Genomic DNA, 23,743 nt, shown 5'->3' with positions numbered 1-23,743 from the left:
AGTAGTACTGCTATTTCACGTCTGTAATTATTAGCTTCTACATCAGTGGCCACACTAGTCAGGATTTCCTTAATGACATGGGGGGGATTCCCAATGTGCAGTGGCTATTGTAGTGAGAGAACACAGGACAAAAACACAAAAATGAGACAACATCATAAAGTGTGTCAAACCGATGAGGCTGAGAGACGCAAATGCTGCGCTACAGAACACGACATAGCATATCAAACAACATTCAATGCCAGTTTTAGGCAGGAATGCCCCTTTGATGGTTGGCTCAGGTGTGTTGGGGGCTGGAATGGAGCTAAAACGACTGTCTGGAAAGCCCTGTGAAGTGCACTGAGAAACACAGCTTTATAACGTGAAGCCCTGCACTCAAAAAATTCCCACTGCTTTGTCTGTGATGTCATGCCTTTATCAGACCCTTCGGCAGGGGGGGATATGGGGGGGGGGGTGTCTGTTTTTTTTGTTTTTTTTTTAAAACACAACTCGTGGTTTTTCTTTTGCGATAGCAGCTGATCAGCCTCTTGGCCCAGTGGCATGATCAGGTGGCCAGACATGATCTCTCAAGACCATTCTGGGCTCGGGTCCATGAAATAACATCATGAGGCTTGAGAAGGAAAAACAGACACTGTTCACTTAGCTACATAACAGCCACTCTCTGTGCCATGTGGGAGGTGTAGTATAACAATCTAATATGCTGGATAGTATCATCCAGAGCCACACGAGGATCACATTTTATTGCGCTTCTGCTGTAAATAAGGTTACGCTGTGTGAAAAGGACCTGCTTTGCTGTTAACCACCTCAAACAGCCAAATGCTCATTAAAGAGCCCTTGTGGCTTTTGCCTTTTTTTTTGAATGATCGAGTGAGACGCAGTAAATCACTCATTCAAAAAGAACATGAGTACAAGCTCATAAACTACAACGTGACAAAGTGGAAGAAAAACACAGCCACTTCATTAGACTGAGTATTCCTTTAATGTAACGTTCAGAGAATAGGCTCCTGCTTTCAAATGCTTCAGATTGACAGCTGTTTGGCAGGACAGATTCATTCCTGGGGCCTAAGTGTTTTCAGAGAGAAATAGGACAACAATTGCACGGTCATGAGAATGCGTCCAACAAGAAAATCTGCCTCTCACCCAGCGCCCGGGGCACTTCAGAGTCATCTAGAATGGATACACCCACAGTGGCATGTTTAGAATCTGACTCAAAAACACGCACGAGGAGAAACTGGAGCACGCCGATAACCTGCCCGTTACAAATAAAACAAGTTAATGTTTTTCACACACTGCGGATGGCAAAAGGGCAAGAAGGAGGGAGCGAGGAAAGGGGAAAAAAACCATGACCTTTGCGGATTCCTCAAGACGGGTTTCTGCAGTCGCGAAGAGATCTGCTCATGTCATCTGCCTTCCATTAGGGACAATGCATGTCCCCTAGGCATGCAAAAAACATGATCAAAGTCTCGGCGGAGAGGAGATAAGGTGATCATGGGAGTAGCTCGAACAGCAGCCCCCCAACCGTGACTATCTCTGGCAGTGGCAGCAGGGCCGCCCGCTCCCTAGATGATGATGTGCTTTGTGGTCGTTCTAGTTTACAGAGCAATTTGTGAGTTTATCTTGCTTTGTGTTGCTTTCAGCTATTTCTGGTGGAGCATCCTCGGATTTGCTCCACTCTGCTGCGTCCTGTTTGGATCCAGACATTCCAGAAAGCCCTCAGCAGGAGTAAATATCATTAAACTTCATTGCAGTGCCTCCGAGTTCGGACAATTACATCTCTCAAGAATGGGAGCCTATGTTAACTTGTAAGCTGCTCTTAATATGGGTTTTGGACATGGGGCTCGCAAATGTGAAAAACATCTGTAAAATATTAAAGGGGAGGGGCTGGTAGAGGGGGTTGGGGGGTGGCATGCTTTTACCCTCAATTACACTTGAATTAGTTGCTGTTTTAGGGTCTAATGCAACATGAACGGTGCCAGAATGAGCCATTTTACAGTGCAGGGCTTCTGATTACAGGAACAAACAAGAAGTTGGTGACTGTAATAAAAAGTGCGAGCAGCTTTCTTCACAGGCTCGCTAGACAGAGTTTAGTAATGGCAGGGAAGGAAGGGGAGAGGGGGCTGCACCTTTAACCAACACGTTCTGGGGTAAAACAGCCCCGAAAAGCTGCTAAGTGGTCTGAAGTCTGAGGGTCGGCTCCGGCGGTGCTGCTGCTGCGCGGTTATCTGGTGCTAACGTTAACGTTAGTCCGCGCAAACATGGCCTCGGCAAGCCGGCGAAACGAGGTATTTAAAGGGCCGGGGCACAACGCATCCTGTCCGGATATCACGGCGAGCATCCTCCTCCCTCCCAGCCGGTGTCGTCCCAGCTAGGACGCAAAAAACGGTCCCCTTTCCTTTAGTCCCGCCATGTCGTCTAAGGCGAGTTTAAGGTCGGGGGCCGAGCCGAAGCGTTTTCGCTCAGTCAGCACGGCTGATTCCGCCGCCACCGAAGCAAACATGCAGCATCGGAAGGCTGAAATACAGCGAGGCCAACGCCGGGAAAGTAAAGAAAGGCTCGTTTACCTCAAGCTGTTCGCCTCTGGAGCCTCGGACGGTCGCGGGGACGACGTTAAAGCCGACAGGACACGCTAGGAAACGCCTTTCGCTGCACTTTTACCGCGTCCAGCCGGTACATGTTGCCGGGCTCCCCTCACAGCAGCTGCTCGCTCACTCGCATACGGACGGACGGCTGGCTGGCTGGCTGGCTGCTTCTCTCTCTCTCCCTCTCTCTCTCTCTCTCTGTCTCTCTCTCCCTCCCTCTCTCTCTGTCTCTGTCTCTCCGCCTCTCTCGCTCCTCCGGCCGTGTTTAGGTTTGAGCACTAGGCAGGAAAAGTGATGTCATTGCTGGAAATGGTGCTGCCCGCCCCGTTTTCAGCACAGGGGCCCGTCTTTATGTGGTCCACGTAGGCTAGCGGTTTCTTATAGCCTCCCTGATTTTAAACCGCGGCCCAAATAAACACTTCAGCTCAAACTTAAAGGGGAACCCCACCGGTTTGTCAGAATCCCTGCACAGTGAAACCAGGGTGTAAAGGGAGTCGTTCAGAGTGGTTTGGTGTGAAACGCTCCGTCCTGGAGAAACTTGCAGGGTCAGTATTGTTCAGGGTGGTGATGCTGGGAACTAGACATCCACCTCCGCCAGCTCTCTCGCGCAAAGTTACGACTTGAAATGGCTCTGAATACGTTGCCTGATCTCGGAGACATTATTTTGGAGCAGTTTTGCGCCCAAAACATATTATAATGAGTTTATTTTAATCTATTCATAGCGGATGGGTACATGACGGCTGTTAAAAGGCAAAGTAGAGCCCAAAGAAAACGTTTTTAAAATATATTTACCACCATTTGACCATCAGCATTACATTTAAACATAATCAAGACACGTGTGGGCTCACTGGTGGTTTTGGGTAGTTATTAGATTATATATTTGTGTTGTTGACATTGTGACAGCCTGGCTCCTATCAGCACCCCTGGAAAGAGTCTGCAAGTTTCTCTATAATGAACAATTTCATACAGTGAATTACTTTGTTTACATCTCAACCACCTGAATTATGCAAACATCGTTTAAAACCGGTGGAGTTCCCCTTCAACACACTGCTTATCATGCAGCCAACTGCTTATCATGTACCTCAGTTACTGCCGCACCATGGGCTTTAGATTAAAACTGACAACTTGTTACTGAGGGGTTATTAAACATATATAAACGAAATCACGTTCACTTCGTCGGAGAGCTCAGACTCCAGCTCCTCCCAGGCGAAGGGGGGCTTTAAACTGAACGTGATCCAGCTTTCATTTATATATATTTAATAACCCCTCAGTAATAAGTTATCGGTTTTAATACTTCATGTCTAAGAGCGAGGCTTCTGGACGTGTCGAACGACCTGCTTTTCTAGTGTTGAGCTACAACGTACTTGCAACACATCAAGCCCACGGTGCTGCAGTTACTGTGAGCCTCAGATGTCAAACAACACGAAAACAATGGTTTATGTTCATGAAGTTGGCTCAGCTGGCACAGTGAGACTATGGAAACTTCGGTCAGATGCAATGGATCTCATTACTTGTTAAAACACTGCAGATGCAAAGGCAACACTGCTTGCTCGCCCTCTTAAAGGTTTATGTAGTGTAAACATCGTTACATTCTCCATCCATATAGAAAAACTACACTTCAAAAACACCTCGTTTTGACTTTGTGAGATCACAAATGTGTTTACGAACACGTTTAGCCCCGCCCATTCACTTTGAACTTATACGTAGTATTTCTGCCCCGCAAGGTGGAGCAGCCAACCAGAACGTACCATTCACATCAATTTTCTTAAAAGGCATAAAACCAAACAGCACATTTAATCCAAGCCAAGCAGAGATTGGAAAATGGTAATGCAAAAGTTAAGACTTTGGTAGTTTAACTGAATCATATGGACATCAACAGCATGAATAAGCATATACCAAGGATTCAGGACTACAGTGACAAGTTCTGTTTTATTTCCAAGTAGATTCAGGTGCAGTTTCTATGTTAACATCAGTCCTCTAGCGATTACCTTTTATAATACACCTCTGAACGTTTTCCATAAGTAGGGTACAGTCTTTGCACTGCGGGGCAGGCTTTGTAAATATGGCTTTTGGTCAGACTCCTCCACGTTCTGAAACCACACCAGTGCAGCAAGTAATGAAGTCTATAGACAGCTGAGAAATTCGGGTCACAAGGTGCTCAGGATGTGGCATCTGTTGTTATTGTGTTGGGGTCCTTTGATGAATTCTGCGTGGCATCCTCCTCTCCTGCTGTCTCGGGTACCTCTGACACGGCCTGGGGGGAAAAAAACAGAAACTAAGTGCTCTTGGATTTTCCTGTTGAAGATAACAGAAAAGCAGTGGCCTCAGCAGAGGCTAGTAACAGGTCACAACTCATCATGGCACATGGCAACTGTGTTGGTAAACGTCTACTGTAAATGGTTAAAGACAAAACGTATACATCTGAACACTGCTATAGATTTTACCCTGCATATGGCCCTGCTTTAGTTTTATTCCTGACTATACTTGCTTATGCTTTTTAATGTGGTGTACTTGAGTCATCTACACTTGAGGGAAAAGGATACATAGGACATACAAAAGTGCAGTCAAAAAGCCACAAGTGCATGTTCTATATAAAGAAAGTTTTAGTATTAAAGGAGTGAATTATTGTGATTATTTTGCTACATCAGCACCACAAAGTGTGAGATCACAGTATCGTGGAAAGTGTATTCAGACTACAGAACTGTGACATTTCTTTTGTGTATAAAAACGCCAACTATCTAATGACAACCATCACTGTCTCTGCACAGTAATTTAAACTGTGCTGTCGTGTCAGGTTTTATTCAGCACTCTGAATGATGAAAGGTCAGCTAAGGCCAGTTTTGAACAAAATTCGTCCAGCTCGGGTTAGTTTTGGACTAAATTTATTCATGTGGGTTTTGTCCGTCTTAAGTCAAGTACAGAGTAAAAACTTGACCAGGTTTAGTTGGACTCTGGCAAAGTGTTTGGGCTGTATTCTCGTCTAGACTAAAACTTTTAGACTCAAAGATCTAGTTAGTGTTACTGCAGAGACACAACCCTGACGAGCTTAAGCTTGGAATGTTTCTTCAAACCAAGCTAAATCCCCATTTTAATGTTGGGAGAGTAAACACACCATTTGAAGACTTTGATTTTAGCCAACCAACAACTACAACAAGTTGCTGGTCTTCATTCAGGGATAAAGAACTGACATGACTTTAGCAGGAGGAACCGAATCTCAAACTTGAGGCATGAAGCAACCTGCTGTAAATAACCTTTAACTTCAAGCAAATGGCTTCAACATGGTAAAGCAAATGACAGTGCATGATTTACAGTACTCTTAGGAATTTAAAACACTCCTTTTTTAAAAAAGTATTTTTGCCTCAGTCTCTAATTTAGTCTCTGCATCCAAAGGTATGCTGCTGCCATGAGCAGTATGGCCAAGTTTCTCATCCTCCAAGTTTGGCAACACTAAACATTCAATTATGTGACAGTGACCCACATTATTCCATTCCTGCCCAGCCAAATTCATTCAGCACAGCTGAGATCTGACCCCAGCACTGGGCTGTAACTCAGGCTTGCAAGCAGTGTTTAAGATTCTTTATTGCCACACATTGGCAGAATCTACCAAACATCTCTCTGTATATGCACTAATCAACAAACAGTGAAGTACAAGATGAGATGCAGGAAGACAACATATAAGCAGTAAGTAATAAGACACATGAAACACCACCTAGTTGAGAAACGCATGTAACAGAGTAGTGCAGTATATGTATAAATGTTTACATTAGTGCACCACTTTGTATGCAGAGAAGGCAGATCAAATGCTAAACACCATGTCTGCTTAAAGGAATAGTTTGACAAATTCTAATTTACACAATTTTCCACTTATCCCAGCTGCAGTCGATCAGCCAACATACAGACTGTGTCCAAACTCTGCTTATTCTGTTTACTACTGGAGTTAAGAGCATAATATTGCTAACAATCATTAGAAGTTAATAATCTTGTGTAAATATGTAAACTTAAAGCTTATGTAAATACATCCTAAAAATTTCTCAACCTGCATCCAGATCTTCATTAAGGTCACAAAGACTTGTCACTGTTGTTTAAGACACAGAATGACTTACTTTGACCCATGAAAATAACCTTTCACCATACACGAAACACTGGTCAACTCCCTTTTGTGCAGACGCATATCTTGGAGGCATATGGAGGCTAGGGCTGAACAATTCAGGGAAAGTATCTAATTCAGCTGTTATATATCACATTTTTTATTTAAAAAACTGAAGATTAGCAGTTTTTTGGAAATGGCAAACTGCGAGCATAATTTGCAGCATCCTTCTGGTTGCATGCAAACAAATGAGACATGGATTCTGCAAGGATGTCTAAAATGGCTGACTGCAGTATTCAGCTAAACGGCTCTGTTCATTTTTATAGTTAGTCTTACTGTGTTCTAAACTACGACAAATCTGTGAAACGTTAATCATGACCTAAATGATTTCTGAGCAGGTTGAGAAGTTTGAGAAGCACTTACCAAAACAATTGGCTTGACAGCTACATTATCCTTGTAGCTCCGGTTTGAAACTAAATACGCAAAATTTGGACACATGGATTGGCTGATCAGCTACATCTGGGCTAAGTATGGAAAAGTGTGTAATTTAGATTTTTTTGCCAAAGCATTCCTTTAAAACCATATTTACCTGATCTATCACTGACATTTCATCCGTTTCTGAAAGCTCTGGGTCATGTGACGAGCCGTCCAGATCTCCATGCTCTGCCCCAGTCAGGATGTCCATGGGGGCCTCAGCTATGGCACGGATGGTCTGGTCCTCCAGGGCCAGTGCTGTGTCGAAGAGCAGAGGTGACGGTGGGCACTGCATCCCCTCATCTCCCACCACATCCAGATCCTGCAATGCAGAGTAAGCCTCACAATTATCTTTTAACCAACTTTTGCTTCAGCATTATAACCATGTTATAACTAAGGCTAAAGTAGCTATTAAGTAAACTCTATAGCTGCTATAGATGGGTCTAAATCAAACTTCACTTCAAGTTGCTAAATAATCTTATAGACGTCATAATGTGGACAGACAACACAGCATAGTTATAAACATGGAGCAGAACCTTTGCAGACAAGACAGGCCACAGGTAAAACAGCAGCAAGGTTGGACAAAATATTTTTTTCAAGCCTACTTTAGTAGCCCTATTAATGAATATCAATAACAACACATACATCACTGAACTCCAGTGGCAGGCTCTCGGTGGGCTGCAGCTCTGCAGCGCTGAGATACAAGTCCGTGGGGGCTGAGGCCAGTTGCTCTGGGGCCAAGGTCTCCTGTTCAGGCTGATACATGGGAGGCGGCAGAGAGAGGTGCAAAGGGCATCGTGGCTCCTCCGACTGGCCCATATGCACAGGTCGGTCACAGGGTACATCCTTCAGGCCAGGACACATCTTAAACAGTACCTGACTACTATCTTGGTAAATGTCTGTTGTAAACAGTTAAAGAAAAATTATTTACAGACATGAACGGTGGGCTATGTTACTGCAGAGATCTAGCAATGCATGATGAGCATGAAGTTTGAATGTCTCTTCAAACTGAATTGATTTTTCCCCATTTTGTTAGTTTGGGAAAGTCAACAGACCATGTGAAGACTTTGATTTCAGCCTCTGTTTGAAACCAACAGCTACAGCAAGTTGCTGGCCTTGATTCAGGGCTAAGGGACTGAAAGTAGAATGCAAAGGATTAGGTGCATAAACATGGTATGGCTAAATGTAGGAAGATGTACATTTTGGTTAATATGCAGCATAAATCAAACTCTGAGAAGAAGGATACGAGAGACACAATGTCGCGTCATAGGCAGGCACTGGTTTGAGCATCGTGTTCCTTCCACAAAAGAAATGCACCTCTGGCTTGGTCGTACTGAGTGAGCCTGTTGAAAGATCACATAGAAACTTATAACATTACATAAAACTGTTTGTGATCAAGCCTATTAATACCTGCCACTTCATTTATTTACATTTCACCTATATCTGCCCACATAATTGAATTTGCATCAGTGTTGCTATTCCTACATTACATGCAAATTCAAGGAACTCTATTCCAGAATGTCCAAAAACAGGCATGTCAGAAGTTGTTTTATCTAGTTAAGGCATTTTATAACTACTGTAGGAAGAACAAGTATTGAAAAATCCACCCTGAAGAAACATACATATACACACAGCTCAACTAGGACAAGCAAAAGGGTAGGTAAGTGGAAAAACAAAGAAACAGGGGTGCAATGACTCACAAAATTCAGAATTTGATTTTATATGGTGGCATCTTGATTCAATAAAGTGAATATGATACAGCCAGCAACAATGCAGCAAACCAGAAACTGCCTGAAAATCTTCCTTATGTTACCATTTTCTGTTCATTCGAGCATTCAAAACAAAAAAAACAATACTTCCTTCCTCTTCTCAATTTTGAGGTAAAGGGGATGCACTGGTTGCTTTCATTGTAGGCTTGCTTATTTAGTTTTCACTATACCTGATGTTACAATGAGTAGTAAACTAAGTACTTTACTCTGTTGAATGTAGGAAAAAACCTAAGTAGTGAGAATCATACAAGATTTAACTCTTCAATCACAATTACTTCTTTATCTGTTGTTGATGCATACAGTAACACTGATTACATTTTATTCTTGTGCATAACTGATGAAGTGCTGCAATTAACAGCTAGATGAGAAAGCTTCAAAATAGTTTTCATGTTTTCTGAAAATTCCCAAGGGAAAGCGTTTGGGAAAGAGAAAGATTTATTGTTCTTCTTTGGCATTATGCCCCTTTTTGGCCTCAGCACTAACAAGGTTTCACCTTTTAGGACTAATTCACAATAGCAGTTGAACACTATTTAGAGGCCAAGTTTAATAGAAGCAATTAAGTTTGTCACTTATGAACAGTATGAGCATTCTGCTGTCCTCTGTCATGTTTGATCTGCACCAATAAATAAACATCCATTACCATTAGTCTGTGACCTCAGCTCACACGAAACCCAGGCATTCCAAAGTTCCAGTCGCATGTCTGTTTCAATACTCATGCATGCTGAACTGAGAGGCACTGAATGAGACATTACACTGAATAGTTTCACCTCCAGTAAATAATAGTCTAATAGTAGTCTACTATGTCCACTGTTTGCTTTTCACACCTTCACATTTATACAGTATATAAACTGCTGTCCTTCAATCAAAAGAGACTTTAGCTTTGGGTGCCATGGGATTTTTTTTTTTTAAGCTAAATTCAAGACCAATGCGCATAAAGATGCACCCTATATCTGAGCTAAATTCTATTCTATGTCTCTGAAGAAAAGAGGGGTGGGGGGGTTATGTACCAACATTAAATAAACCTCAGGACTGCCAAAACTGAACTGACTCTAGCACTGAAAGAAAAGCTAAAAGCCCTATGCATATTTAGTTAGTAATTCATCTCTCCCTGCCACCAAATCAAATCCACTACGATCATCAGATAGTATGCACTAAAAATAAAAAACCCAAGTTAGACCACTGGGTGTTACCTGTGGCGTTCCTCCCTCACTTATGGCTTGTCTGCGTTCTCTGAGCTGCCTGTGTAACAAAGCCTCAACACCATAACGACGACGGTAGCGCCGCAGAGCCTTCAGCTTTCTGAGGTTTTCGCGCTCCTTCATGGACAGGCCTTCAGGTCCCGTCAAAAGACTGCTGCCTGTTTCACAACACAATGGTGCGTTACACTAAACAGCGATGCACCAATACACCAATGGCTTATTACAGTCACAACGCATATCAAATCTGTAGGTACTCGTTAACATATAGTACTGTATTCTACCATCAGATGCAGAAGGTTAGTGAAGTAATGTTACCTATCGTCTCATGCTCAATCTTGCGGCTGTGCAAGTAGCGTCGTTTTTTTTTCCTTCAGCAAGTGCTGCAGCCGTTTAAATTGGTCTATGTAGAGTGACTGGAGTCTGATGAGCTTTTCACGAGTGATAAGTGCAACTTCTTCTGCTGTGTACACACCAGCATGTCTACAAAAAAAATTTTTTTTTTATGTAGTAGCACACCCTGTAAAATATTCATCCGACAATTCAAACTCTAAATACAGGAAGTTTTGTATCTCTGCATCACGAATGTTAAAGCCACTCACTTCAGAGGGTCTTCGTGGTCACTATCTATGCTGTCAGCTTCACTGTCTGGATCCCCTCTCCACATTTGATCCAACACCACTGGATCCTGCTCCTCTTCACTCCAGCTATCCTCATCTACACAAAGAAAGACAGGTTCAGAGAGAATTTACCGCACTGATCATCCTCCAACTTCAATCTACAATTTCAAGTTACTGTTCATAATCTTATTACCCTTGTTCCATTTTAATCTACACTGCAGTTAACAGTAATTGTTATTTATCTAATAAGAGTAAGCTAAACAAAGCTGGAAAAACACCTGCCTAGAATGCGGCTTGCTTCACTGCGTCCATCTTGGCCGAGGGCTCCTGATTCTGCCCTGCTGTAGCCGCTGAGCTGAGAGAGCAGCATCTCGGGGGAAGGTCCAGAGGAGGCCTTGCGCATCTGTGCTTGCAATGCCAGAGCGTTTCTATGGGCATGCTCAGCACAAAACGCCACACTAGAGAAAGAAAATACAACACAGCCCAAGTCAAAATATTTGTTTCAGAACAATCTGAAACAAATTAACATTGGTTTCATCAGAGAGATAAAACAACCACATAAGGCATGCAGAATATAGTAAAAACACTGGCTTTCCCCCAAACCAGGGCTCTCCCATCTTATCCACAAAAGGCTGCAGGCTTTCCTTGTAACTGAGGCAAAAGAGCACCTCACATGAGGCATTTGTTTGTAAACGGACTCAGACAAATTATACAAGCGGAGTCAAGAGTGCTGTCAATTGGTTGGAATGAAAACCTGCAAACATGCCAGCCATTTGCAGAGAAGACTGGTGACTCCCAGTCTGAACTGCATGATAAAAAAATATCTTTACCCATCCTTCTTCTCAGGTTTCGGGGCTGCATTGGGACAGCGCTTGCCATTTTTGTTGGACACATAGCTGCACTGCCTGTAAGGAGCATTCTTGTCCTCCAGTATGTGTTTGATGCAGAACTCCCAGCCGTCCAGGCGGGGTTGTGAGCATGCTCTTTGGGTGTAGGCACAGGCCTGGGGCTCCTGGGTGCGACCAGCCTGAGTGACCCGGCCCCTGCTTGATGGCAGCACGTGGATCCGAATCCGGTTCATCTTGGCCTCTAGAGATGAAAACCTCAGCAGTCACTCACAGCAGAAAGGATTCAGACTTCCAGGTCATATTTAGATTCATTTGTACACGGAACACATCCTTCTTAGAGGAAGTTCTGCTTAATTAAACTGTTAACACGTAAACGAAGTCAATCAATCAGAGTGGTCTGACATGAAACATGACTCTACAGAAACCTGCCGAGTCCAGCGCTTCTACGCAGTTATGAACATCAACATTTCTGAACTGATGCTGAACGAGGACGCACCACGTGTGCGGTCGATGACGAAGACGTCTGTATTACCAAGCTAAACGTCTTTTCCAACAATCTGGCCGTCCACATCTTCTACACTACGGTGGCATTTTCGTTAAAGCAGTTAAGCTAACAGTGTTCATTAGATAAATCTTCTAAAAACATCCCGAAGCCGCTCGTCCTGCACATCACGGCCAACGTAGCTAACTACAGGTCGGCCATCTTTGAACGGCCACTGAGCTGCTAGCACGTTAGCTCGAGGCAAAATCCCACAAAAAGCCACTTCGACTTCAGAAATATAGGCAACTGCGATTACTACAGCTAAATCAAATACTAAACACTTATCTTATGATCTAAAATACTCACTACTCACCGGTGTTTCACTCCGCTGTAGCCAAACTCCGGCCTCCGTCGCAACACCAAACACAAGTCTGGTCTTGCCCAACGATGAGCCCGTCCTCCCCGATAGGCCCGCCCACCATCCTTGTGATTGGCTCGCTACCTCTCACTGCGCCGTTTGATTGGACACACTAAACGCGTCAACGAGACACGCTCTTCCCCTATTGGCTGTTCAGTTAGTCAATCTTTGCCAAATTAATATTCATCATCTTCAAACGTCCTTGTACAAACTAGACTGCAGGTGTTTTTCCACATGTTACTATAGTCTGATGCATCAAGCACATATCACTGAAAGGAAGAAACACACCAGCATGTATATGAAAATAAATTATTTAATGTAAAATTGCAACGCCAGAGGTTCATTTCTGAAATTCATGTTCTGCATAAGTTAATTCTTTCCATAAAGTTGCCATGCCTTGTACATTCTTCTTAACTTCCTGAGATTTGGTTTGGGGAGGTCCTGTGGATAATAAATAAGACAAGACCATCATAATTGAGCCATACATACTGAATTGTGTAAAGATTTTGACTGTAATAGTCAGAGGCTTTCCTTCATTTATTTAATTTCCAGGTGAAAATGGGCATTAATTACAAGTTTTTTTTAATCCCTCCTCTGTGAGAAGACACTTTGGCGCTATGGGTCCAAAAGTAGGTGTAGCTGTCAGGAAGGCTTTTTTCTTGAGCAGGAAACAGAAAATATAACCAACTTCTAAGACTGAACTTTGGAAGTGTGACATTTCCCCCCCTAATATTGAAAAATGAATAATTTGTAGTGAGTGTCTGGCTGTTTTGCCTTGATTTTCAATAAATGGACGGTGGTTTCTGACATTTGCGGATCATCTGTTGAATACTGAAGTCCTTACTGTGGAGGAAACCTCTGTGGCATTTCCCCTACTTTAGCAACTGTTAGGATGCATAATAACTACTGACAGTTACTCCTATTGTGGAACTACACTCTCAGAAAAAAAAAAGGCACGACACTGTCACTGGGCAGTATCCCTCTTGTCACTGTGGTGGTACCCTCAGGGGAACATCCCAGTACCTTTAGACAGGGAACATAACTGTACCATAATCTACTGAAATTATATTTTCTAATCTCTACTGACTCCACACCTCCCGTCTCCTCTCTGTTCCTTTCTGTTTTAAAACATTAGGTTATGAAAAGGTACAAATACATACATTTCCACTAGGAAAAACCCATGTAAGGTACACCAGTGGACCTTAAAACCACTGTTGTACCTTTGAGGGTACACTTAAACTGTTTATACCTTGATGAATGAATCATGTACCTGCGTAGGGGGTTTATTTCTAACAGTGTATAGTACTGATGAAATTCTATTTTTACCAGAAATGTAACATGTGCAGGACTCAGAAATACCTGTTCGTTATCTAAATGGAGAAGATTAACTAGTGGGACGATGGAGGGCCTTCCGTGAGCACACTGAAAGGGCAGCTGACAGGATGCGAGGGATCCCACCAGGCTGCGGCACTCTTCTTTACTCAAAAGATCATTGAATTTAATTGCTCCTGTTAAGACAAGACTGATTAGACCTGACAGCTATCTGGGATTAAACTGACAATCATCCAAAAAGTGCCAAATATGTTTGCGCAACTGCTATAATCACTGATTTGAATGTGCTCTAAAGAGCACAAATGTCTCTTGTAATGTCTATTGTTTATAACAATGAAAAGTCTTTTCGTGGTGTATTCAAGGTACTGACCATGACAGGCTTGTGAAGCAAGAACATTGTGGACTGTTAGAGGAAGAGTACTTCTAACTCTTCCTGCCGAGTGCAGAAACTGAAAAAGATGAGTCAGATCTAATTAAATGAAGTCTGTTAGTTCCAAAAACATCTACCTTTACTTTGATCATATAAGAGGACATAAACCTAGTTGTAATCCAATTTCGCTTAAATACGCACAAAATCCAGGCAAGTATGGTGCAAAGCTCTGACCTACCTCAATGTGCTCTCGCAAGTATTCCTGAATAGACAGAAGAAATAAAATCAATTACCAACTTCTTAATTAAGCTTCTAGTGTAATTTAAAGCCCTGAGTAAGACTGTTGCAGGTCTGACCTCTGCAATAGATTTAATGACGGTGCGTCTGCCACGCCGCAGCTCCGTGCTCTCCTTCTCTATGAAACATGTGGGGAGTCGCTCTAGTAGTACATGTGACTCCTCTGTCTGTGGAAAGCTCACTTCTAGAGCCAGATCTCTTAGAAGAGGCTGATACAACCTGCAGAACAAAGGCATTTGCAGTTACTCAGTGTTAGTACACATACAATTAGTATTTACTAAGCATGCACAAAAGTACATCACATAGCTAATAGCATAGCAGTTGCAGCAGCCATCGGAATTGTGTTCATACTTTTGTCCATTTTATGGATGACAGTGAGTTTGAGATTACATAAAAGATCATTCCAGCAATTTTTAACGTTATATGCATGATTCAATTGTTGAGATGTAAATAAAGGCATTCAAAGTGGATTAATGTGAAATGGTACATCGTAAGTGGTGCAATCATCTTGGCCTTATCATCAGGAGACTGAGTCAAGTCTCCAGGGATGCCACAGTCATTCATGACTGGGACTCTCTCAGGTAGAATGGTGCTTCCTTTGCTTCCTCTCCCCCCACCACTAAGCGCATTGTTAACCAACATAGGCATCTGTTAGCTGATGTAACCGAATTGGCAGTTAGCATTCTTCTCTAAGTGCATGATTCAGTGGAAGCATGTGCTGGCTATCACCCTCCCAGCTTGGTAGCATCGTGTGATGGGGGGGACCTACTTAGCGGGGAGAAAACTGGGAAAAATAAAATGAAAGAAATGGTATATTGAAGAGAAACTTTCTGACTTTGACTTTTTCCACAGTGGTGTTAATAGTAGGAGTCACAATGTCTACAACAAAATATAGCCATTTTATTTACTATCCAATATGACCAGTGAACCAACACATGTCTGCTGAGTTTAAATGTAATGTTGATAATGGTTTTCTAACATTAGCCTGGTAGTTTCTCAGCTCTTTGTAGTAAAGAAACTTTAGACCAAATGTGTCTTGGTTGACTACATTTGGGGAAAGAGAAAAGTTGTGAAGAACTAATTTCAGAGTCAACTCATTCCTTGTCACCACAGACGTGTGCTGCATGAGGAATGAAATATAGTTACTCTAGGACACAATGCAATATTTAACATGAAAACAGCAGCAGACAAGTACTGGAATAAGTGGACAATACACTGTACACTAAACTTTACAGCCTTTTAGCACAGGACAGTGGAGACTAGACAGGATCAGGATGGGACAGAAAAATGGGTAAATAAATAAATAAGCTGCTGATCTTTAACAGCAATGACTGCTATATTATTAGCAGTGTGCATTAGTAAGAGAACAGTAATGGTCCTTAGCAACATATGCATTGTTAAAAGTGCAATGTGTGTCCAGTGCATATACAGTACTGTGCATGTTTTGTTTTATTCAACTTTCAGTCAAAATGGCCATTAAGTGCAAGCGCATGAAATCTTTACTTTTGCACACCCCACTGCCACTTTAACTCTTCCATCCTTCTGATCTTAAAACCAACCAGTTACAGCTGAGTCCTCCCAATAAAGGCTGATCCCAAAAGAGACACTGACATTATTCTCCTCTTCAAAGAGACACAAATATCTAATCCCACCTTAGCCGCTTTGCAAAATTTTGTCTGATATGCATCTAAAATGGCTTAAGATATTTCTGAGATCAGAAATAAGCTAAATATATAACTGAATATATGAACTTGAAAAACTGAAAGCAGAATGGGAGGTGTAATAAAGGCAAAGGGTGAAGTAAATATTGAACAAAATTGTATGTTGTTCTTGAGGCTTTTTTGTAATTTTATATTAAATGTATGCTGAAAAATGAACATTCAATGGCTGTTTTGGTCATTTTTCACTGTGCTATCACTTTAATCCAGGATGGGAACTTGGACAGAACCAAAACTGACCTCAAGAGCCTCATCTCCTCCTCTGTCACAGTGATCTCCAGGGGAGGACTCACACTGGATGAACAGAGTCTCTTTTTACCCGGTGTGTCAGGGTCATCCTCATAGGACTCTACATGAGACACAAGAATGTACTAAACACGTCAGTATTTCTTAGGCGCTAAAGTGTTTCTGCAAATCTACAGAGCCTGACTACATTTTTGGCCACACAGCTCATACTTAGATTTGCATATATGCTTTCTGTGTCCGAACCTGAATGAAGCTCTGATAGACGTTGCTTCATGCAGGTTACTGGTTTTACCTGTTAGAAGCCCCTCCAGACGGACTCTCTCATGTGCAGCATGTTGATCGACCAGCACCAGAAGGTTTCCTAAAACAGCAAATACAGAAAAGGTTCGGCATCTTCATGCCCAGACAAAATTTAAATTGCCAGAGCCGAATGGAATGTCGTTATTCAGTATGCTTGATAATACATTAAGCATATAGAAATATGCAGAACCCCTGACCAAATTATATATTTTTCAGATTTAAAGATTTTAGATTAAAGTGACAAATAAGTTAGCAAATCCTCAACAGATGGCAAATCTAAATAATTTCTGTAAATGTTATTGTGCCTTTATGAAAAAGAAAAAAACAAAAAAACAAAACAAGAACTTTAACATGAACCATGACGTTTGCACAGGCTACATTTTACGTTTTATGCTCAGTATAGCGCTGTTGTCTCACAGAAAGAAGGGCCTTGGTTCAATTCCCTGGCCAAGCAACCAGTGTCCTTTCTGTGTGGAGTTTGCATGTTCTTCCTGTGTTTACATGGGGTTTTTTTTCTGGGTGCTCCCGTTTCCTCTCACAGTCCAAAGACATGCTGTCAGGTGATGTGGAGATGTTAAATTGGTATGAATGTGTGTGTGAGTGTATATATCTGTGTGTCTGTTCTGCAATGGACTGGCAGCCTGTCCACAGTGTTTCCTGCCTTCCATCCAATGAGTGCTGGGACAGGCTCCAGCACCCCCACGACCCAAGAGAATAAGTGGTTTAGATTGTGTGTGTGTGTGTGTGTGTGTGTATATATATATATACACACACATGTGTTTGTTCAATATGTTAAATTTAGCAAATAAATAGTAATTGTGCATTAAAATGTGCAGAACTGTGTACCCTGTAAAGGAAGTGTTAACTTATTTTCACTTTAAACTGACCGGGAAGCCCAAATTTTTGCATGCCACTGTACATACCTCCACTTTCCGTTGTTTCAGTAGTATTCTGGCCTGTTGTGTTTAAGAGACAGGCAAGAAATTTCTTGTCTACTTGATGAATAACCTGCAGTATGAGCAAATAACTGAGCTTACTATCAGCTCAATCACTTATTTCTCTTTACTCACATAAAGTTGATGAGGAGAACATTCAGATTGACCAGAAATAACATTTAAGTGAGCTTACTGAAGGTGGTACCTGCCTTCATTGAGTGGATCATATCTTTAGTGAAGCGGTAAGGGAAGAGAATGTTATGGATTTTCACAGCAAGGCCTTCTGCTTGACCACTGGTCACATCCACAGCAACCTTTAAAATCATAACAAAATAACACATAGTCAGATCAAATATCAAGGTTAAATTCTAGGTGCAGGATCTTTTGTCAAAATATCAGAACAGAGGACAAGCCATGTCTGTTAAAATGATTTCAATATTATATTATAATCATATTTTTCTATACACAATGAATAAGTGGCAATACAGTGAAACCATTCCTCTATAAATTACTCTGCTGATTCACTGCTGCATTTCCTTTGTTTTGGCCCCCTAGCAGTACCACCACTGGGGCTGAAAACTACTGCTTTACATGTTGAAGTAAGATCTGTTCTGCCTGCTGAGGATCTAACTGATCTTTCCATGATGGCTTATCTGAGTATAATTTTTGTTGAGGTTAATTGATTCCAAAATGCAAACATCCCTCGAGGGCAGATATAATGTTATTTTTTGTGGTCAACTGAACATGATTCAAAATACGTTTTAGAGAAGAAAGGACAGAGAATAACCTTACCATTGCTTCCTGTTACAATGCAAAGTTGGACCATTTATACACATATGCACACAAACACAACTGGGTAACACCATTACAACCTACATACGCTCTATATGCTATATTGAAATGCATTTATAAAATTTATGAGCCCCTTGAGATCATGAGACCATAATATGATAATAATAATTGATGAAGTTCGTACCTAAATATTATTTAATGTTTTCTTTAAATATTGTGAAAGATACTATTACATAATCATGATAGTTTAAAATAATATACAAGCAACTACAAATACATTTTGGGCTATTATTTACATGTTTAAACATTTTTGTTCGTATATTCGGGGAAAAAAAGATCTAAATCAGGCCTCAGTCTCGTCTCAGACTCAACTGCTAAAGATCTTGGTCTTGACTCAGATATGTCCAGTCCACTTATAATAAGCTCTGTCTTGACTCAGACTCGGTTCTAGCAGCCTTTAGAGCCGCAACACCTAAAACTAATGAAATAAGCAATTTCTATGAATAAGTTAAAATAAGCTTCTCTATGTAAGCTTTGGGGGTTTGGAGACCTCTCTGGTGGAAATGCATTATTGCATGCAACACGTGGAAGAGCATTTTGTAATGCGGGTTGTACTTCAGACCCCCTTGAGCAGATTAATATGTTTGCGAGAGTGTTAAAACAGCATTCAAAGCAAACTCAGTCAAAACTTGGCGAAGGACATGCCTGATGATGTAATGAATTATGAACTATTGTAATTATTTCTCCATCAATATAAAGTTGATTTTGCACTCGAAACATCAAGCCAGACGCTCTTTTTGAGGCTGTGTCTATGGTGTTAATATGTAAAGATGCACGTGGTACAAAAAACTCCTGACTTTAATTCATATCAGCTTTACAGAGTGACTCACAGCAGCACACAGGCACCATAATTTAGCTTGACTCAGTAATGATACAAAAAAAACTTATATAATCTTATAACATTTACAACAACATTATAACAATCTTAGAACTTTAGAGTATTTAAAATGTTTTTACTTGCCAAGATACACATTTCTTGCAGTGCATGATCAGTGATGGATGGTGCTGAGCAAAAATACAGCTTGCTTACCTGAGGGGGTCGTACAAACACTGGGTTGTTCCACTCGGAGAAAAGAGCTGACAACGAACCAGGACCTTCATCTTGCTCATCATGGAAACAGCGAGAGAAGCACAATCAGCGGGAGCAATAACACAGTTTGTCATCTTGCCTACTTTAACTATTGCCATGCATTACCTCTGTCATCTGTGTTTGAACTAAGGGTTCTTTCTGCTCTAGGTTTGGGGAGAAAGGGCAGTACAATGTCTGTCTGAAAAGGATAGCACCTGTACTCAAACCCTACAGGCAAAGAAAAACTGATTCAAACATACAACTCAGTAAACACAAAGTATCAGTCAAAAGACAGATCTCTTAATAGAATGGCACTTATTTTCCACATTTTTAAAAAACAACAATAACGATAAAACTGTTTTATTACTTTTTGTATGTGGATTACATTTTATTGATAAACTACCTCAAAATACAGTTTTAAAGAGCTAAACAACAATTTAGGTCTTGGGGCAAATATGGCCTGGGGGTCACACTTTGGACAAGCCTGGTTTTGGCGATGCTGCAGTACTAGGCTAAATATGCATTTTATTAATTTACTACATTTGTAACACTATAGAAATAAATATTATCATTTTTCATATTCCAGGCTGACCCAGTCCCAATGTGTAAATATAATGGATGATTCGGTATCAGAATTCACAGATATGTGCATGAAAAACAACAGATATTGGCATCAACCGCTGTTTTGTTGTATATCGCAGTATTGCAGTTGGGACGGCTATTTGTTTGATTTGCTTCAGAATTAAATTGATGAATAGGCATTAACTTACACACTAGATTTGCGATAGGCACATATTTCAAGCATACGTTTAAAGATTAAAATGTCTGTATGGTTGCTGCCACTGTATCAGGGACAATTAATGTGGCTAATACAGTATATTGTGTTGTATTTTGTTTGTAAGAAAGACTTAAACTAAGATGTGGTTCATAAGACTGAGTTAGGACATAGAGAACACAGTGATTGGGAATAAAACTAGCTATAATACCTGTTTTGGAAACAACACTGACTGCCATATTGGTGACATCTGTGGTGCAGGGCACTGGCGTCGACTCCAATGAAGGAGCATCATATTTACTGAGCCCCGTCGCTTGATTGATGTAGACCAGCTTTCCCAATGAATCATCGTAATGTGTCAGCCAGTCATTTGATACTGGGACCAACCCAATCACTCTCATGGCCTTGTCCTTCATCTGGAGCCTGGTCCACATTTCCTGTTTTGGAGGGCACAAGGTTATGTTGTGATGCAGGGTTAATTATTTGACCTGAGGGGATAGCTGGCTCAGGGGAGGTCATTTTAGAAGTGAGCTGAGTGTCTCCATTTGTGGAGGTGGCGGTGGGTGTTGATGGGTCATGTCCATGGGGAGCAGTGAACGTGGGTTCATCTGGATGGCCATCTTCAAAGGAATCATTTGTTCCAGAGTTCTGGACAGTCACACTATGTTTTGAAGAACCATCACTGCTCTTGAACATATCCCAATGAGAAACCTTGTCCACAGAGTCTACATCTTGCGTTATAGAGCTAGGAAACGTTTCAATCATGGGGGTCTCTTTCATTTTTGGTATCTTTGAGGTTACCTTCAGACAGTTTCTTGCTCTGTACCTTGTCGCATTTTAAGTGAGAGAGCTTCGCAGCCAATGATATTCTACTCCTCATGCTCACTGATGTAGAACATTTGAGTTTGGTGTAAGCAGAAAGTGTAAGTGAACTGTCTTTCAACAAAGAGTTGTCTGCATTAATGTCTTCTTCTTGCTCAACCCCAAGGCTAAGTGAACTGCTACTTGCTTGCAAAGTAGGCAACGCAGAACATTCTAAAGGTTTAGAAACTGATGAATGTGCACCATCAGTGATTTGTGCGTCCGTGGCTTGCCGTTTTGTTTCAGCTCCCTTGCCATACAACCTTTTAAACTTGTCGAGTGACCCGGTTTCAAAAGACAGTGTTAATTTGCGACATGGTATGACCTTAGCAATCTTTGGCCCACCACCACTTTCACCTATGTGACTCTGAGCATGGAGTAACGAGAATTTCCTCTTTGGTACACAGTGAAAGTTTTGTTCAGTGAATCTCCTCAAACTATCCTGGGCTTCTTTATGATCAATCATAGTAATTCTGGTATTTTCACAATGTGTCATTTTATTATTGTTCACACTCAGTGGCAAGTCACTGTTAATCAAATCAAGGCCCTGTGTATTCTGATCATCTTCAAGCATATTCTGGTCTTCACAATTGTCAATCTGTGGCACAGAAACTAAATTGGACTGCAAAGGCTTGTCGATGTCACAGTTCTGAATTTCACTTTCTGGCTCTATATCTGAACTTGCCTTAAATTCTGTATTTGAGCAGGCCTGTTCAAAACTCTGGACCTCATGATCTTCGACAATGTCTTCTTGATTAGTGTCTGTTTCCCTTGTTGAGCTAGAAAGTCCTGTCTCTTTCAAGTCATCTTCAGAGTTTCTGTGAGAAGTTTGAGTCTTTGCATTTGTGCCCAGACTGCTTGTTTGACCACAAAAGAGACTCTCAAAGTTTTGGACGTCATTCACCGAAAGTTCTGATACCAAGTTTTCCTTTGTGAGGAACGATTTTACACCTTCCTCAATGCAGATGAGGACACTATCCCAGTCTTTGAACTCTATGAGACTCTTTGCTGGCTCCAGGCATACATCATACTCAGAATGGTGGCACTTGATGTTGAGGACATACACTCCATGTAAATCAGTCCCACCCCTTTGTTTAGGACTTGAGATAATAGGAGATGCATTTGGACTGTTGTTGGAAACATTTGAACTACTTAATTTCCTAAGAAGGCAATTGAGTAGTTTGTGAAAGCGCGTTTTCAGAAGCAGTCTGCTGTTTACGAAGAGGAACTGTAAGCTGTTGTTGTAGTGGCCTTCGCGTCCAATGTGCCCGGTAATTTGAAATTGTTTATAAGTGTAATTCACCTCTCCAAGCTTTTGAGCCCTCGCCAAACCGTGGATTTGAACAAACCTGTAATAGGTGTTCCTAGCTTTGGGAAGCTGTACCAGCATGGTACCAGTGCAGTCCTTTTTCACAGTGAACGACACAGATGGATTCATCAGGGATATGGCCTCCACCCTCTGACGAAGGCGCTCAATCTCCAGAACAGAGTCCATCCTCTTTCTCCTGACCGGCATGTTGTAAAAGAAGTCGCAGATAAGCACTGTAGTGCCTGCAGACGGACGAGTATCCTGTGCCTCAAAAACGTCCAACCCCTTACCTTCACTGAACATTTTAACAAACGTTTTCACAGACATCTTTGTCCGGGAAGATATTTCCACTAGGGCTGCAAAGGAGATGATGCTCGCAATTGCCTCCCCTCTGAACCCGTAAAAGCGAAGGTTATCCAAATCCTCCAGCGAGCCACATTTGCTTGTGCAGTACCTCATTCCTACCTTCTCCATGTCCTCTCGGCCCATCCCAGAGCCATTGTCTATCACCTGGACTTTGCAGGCTTCTATGTCTATCTTCACAGCAACACATGTTGCTCCAGCATCAATACTGTTCAGTACAAGCTCCTCCACACACTGCTGCAAAGAGAAAATGGCAATTCCAGAGCGCAGCTTTGCTTGGACTTCTTTGGACAGAGTCTTGATCATTCTGAAACACAAGATAGCACAATCAGATTAAAATCACTGTGAACCAAGGCACACAATAACAATGCATGCCCCACTATAGTATACACTACACAGCATGCCCTCACACGAGGACAAGCACCCCTTGTGGGTGCATTAGTCTTTAAATTAGGCACATTTACCTCAAGTTTTGAGAAGTGTTAGAGTCAACTCGGTTAAAATGAAGAAGTATCACTTTTAAAACAGGTATCTATCTCACCACCTTGCTTCTTTCCTCAGATACAACGAAGTATTAGCCGGCTAAAATAGCTACCTAACCTAGCTCCCTGCAACACAGCCATGTTTACTATGCCAGCTGTTTGTACCACATCAGTAACGTGAATGAAGCAACATGTTTTAATGTACGGCAACCTGGACACCAAAGCGGGTACGGTTATCCTCACAAAAACTCTCTGCACCGGGTTTGTTATGAACTACAACGGACGCAGCAAAGTTGCGACATCCGACTTGGAAACGAATCTTTCATTTGAACAGGTTCGTTTAAATGAGTCGGTTCAACCAGACC

General features: G+C 41.8%; 3 protein-coding genes and 1 non-coding gene across 5 annotated transcripts in view; all 4 read right to left on the bottom strand.

Annotated features, from left to right (window-relative positions):
• nckap5l (NCK-associated protein 5-like) overlaps positions 1 to 2,784 on the bottom strand; it is a 28,325-nt gene extending 25,541 nt beyond the window's left edge. Inside the window, exon 1 of one of the 2 annotated variants that reach the window (XM_017707975.2) lies at positions 2,559 to 2,784. The gene's annotated coding sequence lies outside the window, so the exon portion shown is untranslated. The remainder of the gene's footprint in view (positions 1 to 2,558) is intronic. The other variant, XM_017707977.2, reaches the window with a different exon arrangement.
• Positions 2,785 to 4,478: 1,694 nt separating this feature from the next.
• On the bottom strand, positions 4,479 to 12,517 carry kansl2 (KAT8 regulatory NSL complex subunit 2). The gene is given in 11 exon segments (XM_017707971.2): positions 4,479 to 4,830; positions 7,253 to 7,459; positions 7,783 to 8,036; positions 8,384 to 8,480; positions 10,097 to 10,263; positions 10,421 to 10,469; positions 10,471 to 10,585; positions 10,705 to 10,819; positions 11,005 to 11,180; positions 11,553 to 11,811; positions 12,418 to 12,517. Coding segments are annotated over 10 exon segments (1,527 nt in total). The 5' UTR covers positions 11,804 to 11,811; positions 12,418 to 12,517; the 3' UTR covers positions 4,479 to 4,734.
• Positions 8,131 to 8,268, bottom strand: LOC119264119. The gene has a single exon (XR_005130780.1). It is a non-coding gene; the product is annotated as a small nucleolar RNA SNORA2/SNORA34 family (small nucleolar RNA).
• A 247-nt stretch (positions 12,518 to 12,764) lies between the features above and the next one.
• On the bottom strand, positions 12,765 to 23,679 carry mlh3 (mutL homolog 3 (E. coli)). Its single transcript, XM_017707965.2, is given in 15 exon segments — positions 12,765 to 12,910; positions 13,829 to 13,977; positions 14,172 to 14,250; positions 14,410 to 14,433; positions 14,528 to 14,687; positions 16,427 to 16,535; positions 16,725 to 16,793; positions 17,656 to 17,740; positions 17,877 to 17,981; positions 19,550 to 19,620; positions 19,715 to 19,816; positions 20,575 to 20,752; positions 20,754 to 21,137; positions 21,139 to 23,203; positions 23,361 to 23,679. Coding segments are annotated over 14 exon segments (3,651 nt in total). The 5' UTR covers position 23,203; positions 23,361 to 23,679; the 3' UTR covers positions 12,765 to 12,838.
• Positions 23,680 to 23,743: the final 64 nt, after the last annotated feature.

The sequence above is a fragment of the Pygocentrus nattereri genome, chromosome 9, assembly GCF_015220715.1.
Source record: "Pygocentrus nattereri isolate fPygNat1 chromosome 9, fPygNat1.pri, whole genome shotgun sequence".
Classification (NCBI taxonomy): Eukaryota; Metazoa; Chordata; class Actinopteri; order Characiformes; family Serrasalmidae; genus Pygocentrus; species Pygocentrus nattereri.
The sequence above is the reverse complement of the archived record's forward strand: the minus strand, read 5'-3'. Positions and strand labels throughout refer to the sequence as shown.